Source organism: Plectropomus leopardus, chromosome 4, assembly GCF_008729295.1.
Source record: "Plectropomus leopardus isolate mb chromosome 4, YSFRI_Pleo_2.0, whole genome shotgun sequence".
Classification (NCBI taxonomy): domain Eukaryota; kingdom Metazoa; phylum Chordata; class Actinopteri; order Perciformes; family Serranidae; genus Plectropomus; species Plectropomus leopardus.
In genome coordinates, this window is record NC_056466.1 from 6,597,373 (window position 1) to 6,606,113 (window position 8,741).

At 41.0% G+C, this 8,741-nt stretch overlaps 1 protein-coding gene across 1 annotated transcript in view; it reads left to right on the forward strand.

Annotated features, from left to right (window-relative positions):
- Window positions 1-8,741, forward strand: part of LOC121941603 (neuronal acetylcholine receptor subunit beta-2-like) — a 45,174-nt gene that overhangs the window by 24,507 nt on the left and 11,926 nt on the right. Inside the window, exons 8-10 of the mRNA XM_042484430.1 lie at window positions 6,403-6,535; window positions 6,622-6,731; window positions 8,274-8,284. Of these exons, the coding sequence (XP_042340364.1) occupies window positions 6,403-6,535; window positions 6,622-6,731; window positions 8,274-8,284 (254 nt within the window). The remainder of the gene's footprint in view (window positions 1-6,402; window positions 6,536-6,621; window positions 6,732-8,273; window positions 8,285-8,741) is intronic.

The window sequence follows — 8,741 nt, forward strand, 5'->3', positions numbered from 1 at the left end:
TAAGTTGTTTTGTCACCCTTTGTAATAATTCTGTGTCTGCTTGTGGTTGTTTTGTAGTTGCTTGGGTCTCTTTGAGATAATGTGTCTCTTTGTGGTCATTTGGTGTCTCTTTTTAGTTGTTTTGTTTCCTTTTGCAGTCTTTGGGTCTCTTTGAGGTTATTGTGTTTGTTGTGGTCATTTTGTGTCTCTGTGAATGTTTGTTGTCTTTCTAAGGTAGTTTTGTGTCCTTTTTAGTCATTTTGTTCCTCTTTGTTGTCATTTTGTGTCTTTACATTGTTGTTTTGTTTTACTGGGGTAATTTGGGGTCTATTTGAGGTAACTTCATATGTTTTTCGGTTATGTTGTGTCACTTTCAGGACATTTTGTGTCTCTATGTAGTTGTTTTGTGTCTTTTTGTAGATGTTTAATGTCACTTTGTCGTTGTTTTGCCATCTTTGTAGTTATTTTGTATCTATTTGCAGTTCCTTTTCATCTCTTTGTGGTCTTATTGTCTCTCTTTGTGGGCAGATATAAAAAGGCGTCTCTACCTCTCCTACACAGGAGCAAGAAACACAGACTGTGGTGGTTGTTTTGCATCTCTGCTGTTTTTATGCATATTTTTGTGTTTGTCTCTTTGAGGTCATTTTGTGTCTCTCTGCAGTTCCTTTGCATCTTTCTGTGGTCATTTTGACTCCCTTCGTGGTTAGTAGATATTGAATTGAGTGACATTTTGCAGGTGAAGGTCAGGGGGGCCCCTGACACTTTGGGCCCCTGGGCCCATGCCTGGTAGGCCTGTACAGTAATCCAATCAAGCATGGCACTGATGCTTATAGTGAGAAATTGATTTTTGATATAATTATTATTTTGGACCAGGGAAGAAAACTAGCAGAAAGAAAAACAGTAATGATAAAGTTGTGCTGGTGCAGCAGTAGGCTGCTCCCTGATGACCCTGCAGTATTATACTTTCTGAGTTTTCACTGTGTCTTTGTGGCTCTTCTAGATATCGCCTGCTAGGCATGATGGCTTAAGTCAGCTTGTCCCACAGGATAAACCACTTCCAGCGGCACACAATATTTGATCGCTCTGTGCGTCAGCCTGCATGTGTGTGTGTATGTGTGTGTGTGTTTGTGTGTGTGTGTGTCTGAAGATGACCAGAAAGGACACCAGCTCAGAAACACTCCACTGACAAATAAATTCAAGACAAAAAACAAATGCCAGACTTTTCTGTCCCATGAACAACTCTGAATATTTAAAAGACTTATCCTTTCCGTTAATTCACAGTCTGCACAGCACTGATGCACCACACTTGGCAGCTGAGTTTTAATTTTGGCTTTTCACTTCGTTTCAGATATCCAAACCATGTAAAAACATCGCCAATGTTGACAGTGCATTTGGTCTCTAATTACACTCCCCTTCCCCTTCTGCCGCCACAGTGATGAATAAAAGATACGCAGCTCTGCAGACAGTAATGAGTGTGATGCTCTTAGACAGCACTTATGATGTACTAACAGATTTTTGAGCTTGTTTAAGTATTCCTCTTGCCCGTGGCTCGAGTACGTATGAGTGTCAGATACTCCTTCCCTCACCATCACAAGCTGTAACAGTCAAAGCATTGCCAGACTGGTGAGCTGCCACATTTATTTCACATTTATACCCATCAGTTTACAATCCCTGACTTGCAATCTCCTCACACTCAGACCTGTGGAGTGATTTGCATGAGTGCACGCATGTAAAGCCCCATGTGGCGACATTTCAGGACTTTAAAGTAGTAATCTGGGAGTTTTATATATCATTTGGGGCAGAGATTGGTGTCCCCAATTTGATTTATTGCACTTACAGTCAGCCCAAGGTAACCCATTTTTGGACGACATGCACTGGACCATATGACATTTACTGTGTCCCAAAGGAAATTAGTTTTGCAAGACCAGCATGTGTGTGTGTGTTTCTGTGTGTATGTTCACTTTTGGCTCTAGAGTAAAAAATGGTACCTGCTGCTGACTTAAATCATCCCCATGTAGGTGTACTGCTCACCCTGCTGTGTATGAACTTACACAGTGGTACACTCACACTGTGGAGCTATAGATCTACGTGGGCAGAGCCAATCGAATTATTGCTTTCTATAATCAGACAAATGAACAGATGTGTCTGTGTAGGTGTGTGTATGCGCTCCTCCACCTGCATTTATGGGTTTGTGTGTGTTCATTAAGCTGATAATCCTTTGTTAAAGAACAAGATTGCTTCTGTTGGCAGACCTTGTGTCATTTTATGTAAACAACAACCAAATATAATTTATATAAAGTCCTCACTGATGTTGTTTTTCATCGGCTGAATATACACTTTGCTTGAGTGCTTCCTGCTTCAGAAAAAAATGAAACAAAAGACTGCTTTCAGGTATAGACTTAAGATTCAATGGATGCAATTAAGCCACAAATGAAGCAATAAATAGCCATTTATTACATTAATAAGGTGTTTTGTTACCCAGACACAAACAGTGGGGTGCTTCAGTATTCTTGCTCCAGTCGCTCCACAATGAATGTCCAACCTGCTCATATGTTTGATGGCTAAAAAGGCACCAGAAACAAAGCAATGAATCACTAAAACTTACCTCAGTGCCACGCCATCCACCATCCCCTTCATCTCCCAATGACACAGTCAGCTCATATACTACATCACTTTAGAAATGTTGATATAAGACGTATGAAACTTGCAAATGTAATGTGTGGGCTGAGTCTTCATGCTTGGCTGTAAGAGCAAGTCTCTACTGATGAAAAAGAGGCATTGATTAAAAACAAACAAACAAAAAACAAACAAACTACTATTCGATGAAATCGCAGTTATGTGATGCATGCAATAATTCTGACCTACTTTTACTTTTCAGGACCTAAGAAAAAGTTTTGGGTTATGCAGCTTTTAGCACCAAATGTAGAATTTGGACAGTCAAAGCTGAAATAAATGTTCTCCTTACAACCTTACTGAATCAACTGATTAATTGCATGTGTTGTATCACCAGTATATATTTTAACTTGTACATTGCATCATCATAAGCCATTTATAGAACACAGTATTGTTTTGTTAGTCTGACTGAATGATTTCCTGGATGCAGCAGCATTGAACCTATCTGACAGTCTTACTCTGTCCATACTGCAACACCGACCTCTTTACTATACCACCACTCTTATTCTTTTTCTCACCACATAAGGACGACATGATATCCACATCTCTGCCTCCTAGAAGCTTCCAGAAGCCTCTGATCACCTCCGCTCCATTAAACCCATCTCGGTGAGACGATCATGCCAAAGAGAATAAAAAAGGCCATCCAGATTTCATTACTTGGAGTTGAAAATAAAAGCACTTCTCCCGGGGTCAGGGAATGTGGTGCAGATATGTGGATGTGAATAATTCAGGATGGTCTAAAAGTTCTAGCGAGGGAGAGATAGATATTTTTATATGTTGTGTTTCAGTCGAGGCAGAGAGATGGCACCAGTGTACGTTGTATGAATGAGAGCAGGTGCATGGGGAAAAGCATGTTGGAGGTATGTGAGGTGAAAGGAGGAGGGATGACAGACAGAAGAGAAGAAATGTGGTGAGCGAGAAAGGAAAATTGAGAAAAAAAAACCAAAAGGACTGGGAGGAACAGAAAAGCAAGAAAAGAAGGGCAGAGATTGATAAAGAAAGTTATTGTTGAGACGACGACTGAAAGAAGAGGAAGTGCAAATGGAGAGAAAGGAGGATGACACTAATGGCTTTTGGGCTCGGCGCATCCAGCTTTTACGAAAAACATGAATTAAACATTGCCCAGGGCAGAGCAGCAGCACAGGCCATGGTGCATCACACTAAACAATCCTGGCAGAAACATTGATTCTCACCTAGTTCCTCCTCTGAACCGCTTCACTAATAAGGCTGGCGAAGACAAGCGTGTCATGACGCCACACTGTGAGCTCAGCACTTGTCAGATGGCAACACCAGCAACAGCAAAACCACATTATCCCCACCATGCTTATTCTGTTTTTCCTCATCTGTCCTTTTCATGCAGCACTTGTCTGCTGGGATTAAAATCCTTCGAATAGCTAAATAAGGAAGAGACGGAGGAAAGCACAGTGTTGTGATGGTTTCACTTGTGTTGAAATGAAGGGATACTGATTGTTGTGACAACACGCAGACATTGTTGTGAAGGTTGATTGTGTTTGTTCTGGTGATATGGCCTCAGGGTGAAGGGGAGGTCCTGACGTGAAGTATGTGTGTGTATGTAAGTGTACACACACTTATGCTGCATATAGGATATTTATATCCCTCATGTCACATCTGGTGGAATTTCACCTGAGGCAAAACACCACCCTGTTTCACTTAAACATCACAATTGTACAATGATAACCATTTCATGCCTTTTCTAATTGGAGCCTTTTCATTATCTTGGTAATTAATTTAAAAGATTATATTAATCGTCACTAATTAATATTAATGGGTGTATTGGTGTTGGCTGATTATTTCACACTCCACATCAGGGGGTGAAATATATCAAGAACACATCAACAGAACATAATCTGAACAAATTATGGTACATTTTGAATGAGAAGGTCATTTAAGTACAATTTAGTGTACATTTTGTTAGGCTGAGTACAATTTAACAAAGTGAAAAAGTTTATTTTTAAGATCTAATAATAAACTAGTAAGGACAGACAATACTTAATAGGCCTACTGGGAAAAGGCATAGGTTTCATTTCAACAATTTGGGTTGAAAAGGGGGTTTTCGGGGTCTTCCACAAGTTTTTAAGCTTCAAATAGTTAATTTCCTGAATTCTGGGAAAAGTGTTTGTCCTGCTTTGTGCATATTCCTGATCAATTTATGGTATAAATGTCTTTAATTTTGTCATAATAAATGTCCTCTGCAACTTTAATGTTTTATTGGAGCTAATGTTACTGGGCACGGGCTCAGGGACTCAAGGAGGATCCCCAAGACCTCGATTTAGAGTGACTCCTATTAGCATTTGCTAGTAAGGACACATGAAGGAACACTGAATAATGAAACGTCATTAATTTAAACAGAACTTGTTCAACAGGAGGCTGTGATGACAAGAGCTCACCCCATGACACCAAACAACCGTTTCCAATTTATCAATGTCAAAAGAAATATGCATGTGCATCTGTGGGTGTGTGGGTCTAAAAATAAGCAAGGGTGTAGGTTTTGGTTCAACATTGTGGAGGACACATATGAAACAGTAGTTTGAAGCTTCTTAAACAGAAGATTTTAAGAATCAGACAATTAATTTCTTTCATTATATTGACCTTTTTCTGCACTAGTTTATGGTGTAAGTGTCATTTGACAAAATTAAAGTCCTCTACTACTTGTTTTACCAGGGGAGACACATGCACATGTTCTTGACATTGCAGGAACCCCCGAAATCTGCACTTCTGCACAGACACAAGCGCGCACAAACCGTGAGTAAATCCAGTCTCTCTCTCTCTCTCTCTCTCACACTCACTATCTCTCTCTCTTCAGGACACATCCTCCGGTTGTGTCACTGAGGGTTTTTGTGTCCGCTCAGCTCAGCACGGCTAAGTATCACTCCCTTAATTACTTTGTTTGATGACGTCAATCCAAGCGTGGAAAATCGCGGGCTAAATTTAAACATAATCAGCGCGATCCGGAGGCACCTGGGGAGCATATAATACGAGCAGCGCCTCTCAGTGAGACATGAAACGATGTTTCGGGAGCAGCTAAACTTTCCTCCTCGGCGCTGCGCAGCGCAGTGCTGCAGTTTAGTGGCGGGGAAGAGACACAACAGCACGCATCTCTAATCTTGGATTTCACAACGCAAACAGTCCGAAGTCATGCAAAGAATATACTTAAACTCATCAAAACACACCCCTATATGTTTCATAAAAAGGTATAATTCGACATGTTATTGTCTCATGCGAGAAAAATGTAAAATGCTGAGAATATATGAAATATCCCTCTGAGTAAAGTAAGCTGATTTCAGCACCACGGACAGCTCCCTATCACTGAGGCTCCTTTGCGCTGTCCGTGGTGCTGAAGTGGTACAGTTGTCTCATTCAGTCCTGGATTTAACATCTCATAGAAACTTTCTGCCACGTCTTTATCAGCTGGAAATCCTGCTGAACAACTTCCGACTACTGACAAAATGTAATTAAGTCAGGCATCATTCTGTTCCATTATCATGATTATTGACCTATTGCTCTGCCACAAACATAATTAAGAGGTCGTTGAAAGCTCCCTAGTGTGAGTTTTTGCTATTTTACGGGAGCTTTTTTCTGTTTAAACCTGAAAAAAAACATACAGTGCTGAGTGCAACACTTCCATTAGTTGCCAATGCCATGCGTTCCTCTTGAATTTAGGCTAAAATTGTATTGTTCGTTTTCTTTTTCTGTCACCCACGGAATCAAATCACGCCTGTTATCCTTCAGAGCTAGTATTAGGGCGGCTCTTCCCTCCCTGTGCGGAGTCCGTATGGATGCGCCAGAGGGGAGCTTTGCGCTCATAGGGGAGGGACGAACGAAATCAAGTTCGGATCACATCAGGAAGGAGCGCACAGGCAGAGTGAGACAGGCGGCACCAGGGGAGAGACGCGCGTTTTCGTGCCATTACACTCAATTATTTTTTCTGCTCATCGATTGAACCGACAGCGTTCATTCAGAAAGAAAGTGAAGAGGATTCCCAAACTACACCGGGGGAGAGATGCAGCCAGCGGCGAGGTGGACTTTGCTGCTTCTTCTCGTGGGTTTGATGGCACAAGGTAAGTCGGATTTTACTTCAGGCTGGGTTATTTATAATGCAAATGTGATGCTTTCAGACGTATATAATTTTTTTTTGATCGATTAAATTGAAAGAATGGCGATGGTAAGGTGTGAGATTTGCGCGTAAGTGCCTGAACAGTTGGATTTTGTGGTTCAACCAAACGCCTTTCAATAACTTTTTCTTCATTTGAGAAGTCAGCAGTAAGACAGTGGAGTATCTGCCCCGTGCGTAAAAGCCAAAGAAGTTCCTCAGACTTTAACGCTGAGGTCATTGACGATCTTTTTCCCGTTTTATCATTGGAAAATGATAAAATAACCTTTAAAGTCTCCAAAGAATTAATGCCAGCCGTCCACTTCAGCCGTATGAACTCAAAGTTATTTCAAGTGTTTTTCTCCCTCGACATGATTGTGTCACAGACCTCATCCATACTATCCAAGACTTGCTTTTGTGTTAACTAGGCCAACAAAATGAAATGCGAAAGAATCCCGGAAATGAATTTTGATGAATGCAAATTTTGTTTTGAGGCGTCAGTCGTGATTTCAGGAAAACCAAAACAGATTAGAATTTGTTTACAGGATCTGCTTCCCTGTTTACGGCGGGCGAGGGAGTTTTGTGGGGTTATACGGGGCCTGTGCTAACATTGTATTATTCAAACAGAGGGCAGATAGGCAGTTTTCAGACAGCGGCTTGGGCGTCTGCAAGCATTTGATTAAAAAAAAAAAACACCCTTTCTAATAGCCATGTACGTCTTTGGATAAGTCTGATAACCTTGTTTAATTTTACCTCAATTAGGCTATGGCATGTTTAAAAAGTTATTGACTTTTTATCAGTGTGTTTACTCTTGTATGTCTTTGTGAAAAGATAGACCGTGCTGTTACAGCTTTATATGAGGATATCGTGAAGCCGGGCCATCAAAAGGTTATTCTAATGTATCCTCGCCTTTTCAAAGGGGGAATTTTAAGGTTACAAACTATGTTTAGCTTGATTCATTTTGGCTTCAGGATCAAGCTGAGGCTGTATTGATGGTTCAGATTGGGTCAGAACAAGAAGAAAGCAACTTTGTCTGTGAACATTAAGTTGAAATTGCCTGGATAAGGAAAGAAGGAAGGGAGAGAAGGAAAGAGAGAGGAGGTACAGATTAATGTAAGGAAGGAGGAGACGGAGGAGGAAGGAGGGATCTGGAATCATTGAAATGCACCCAGACTTAATCACTGACCGCAGTTGAGGCACGGAGCCTGGATGTGACCTGGAGCCACTCTGTGGGATATATACAGAGAAAAAGAGGGAGAGAGAGAGAGAGAGAGAGAGAGAGAGAGAGAGAGAGTAATTATGCTGCGGCATTTCAAAGCAGAAACGTAAACATTTGCTCCAAGGGCATAAATAACAGCATATCTGATTTATGCAAGGTGGCAGATAGGCTCTTTTATGGTTTATCAGGCTCCACACACATATTTCATTCCATGCATGACCCTCTCGGCTGGGAGGTGTCTGTGTGTGTGTTAATGTGTTTCTCTCGCTCTTTTGTTCTCTGTATTTTCAGAAGTTTACTTTGTACTGAACAATTTTTAAAATGGTTGTGAAAAGTGGGGAACCTGATCTCAATCTGCACAAATTAATATGAAATCAGACACGGTGCTGAAGAAAAAGTGGAGAGTGTAACCACCTTGAACACTCCTGGGGTTGCTGGTATTTAGTGGGGGCTCAGCTACAGTATGCAGGCTTGTTTCTGATACATTTCAAACAATAACTCTGCTGCTAAGGACTTCTTTGTGTGTGATGAAGTTTGGAGTAGTGGGTTGAATTTACAGATCGCATTGCACAATCCCACAGTTGTTTTGCGTCAATATCATATAATATACCCTCAAAACGATCATTTGTATATCACCCATGTTACCTTAAATCGTGAAAAAACTTTTTCTGGTCGCACGCCTCCACAATAAACAAGCAAACAAACAAACATTCTTCATGAACTACAGTAAACGGGTCTGTGTTTAACAACAGAACAACC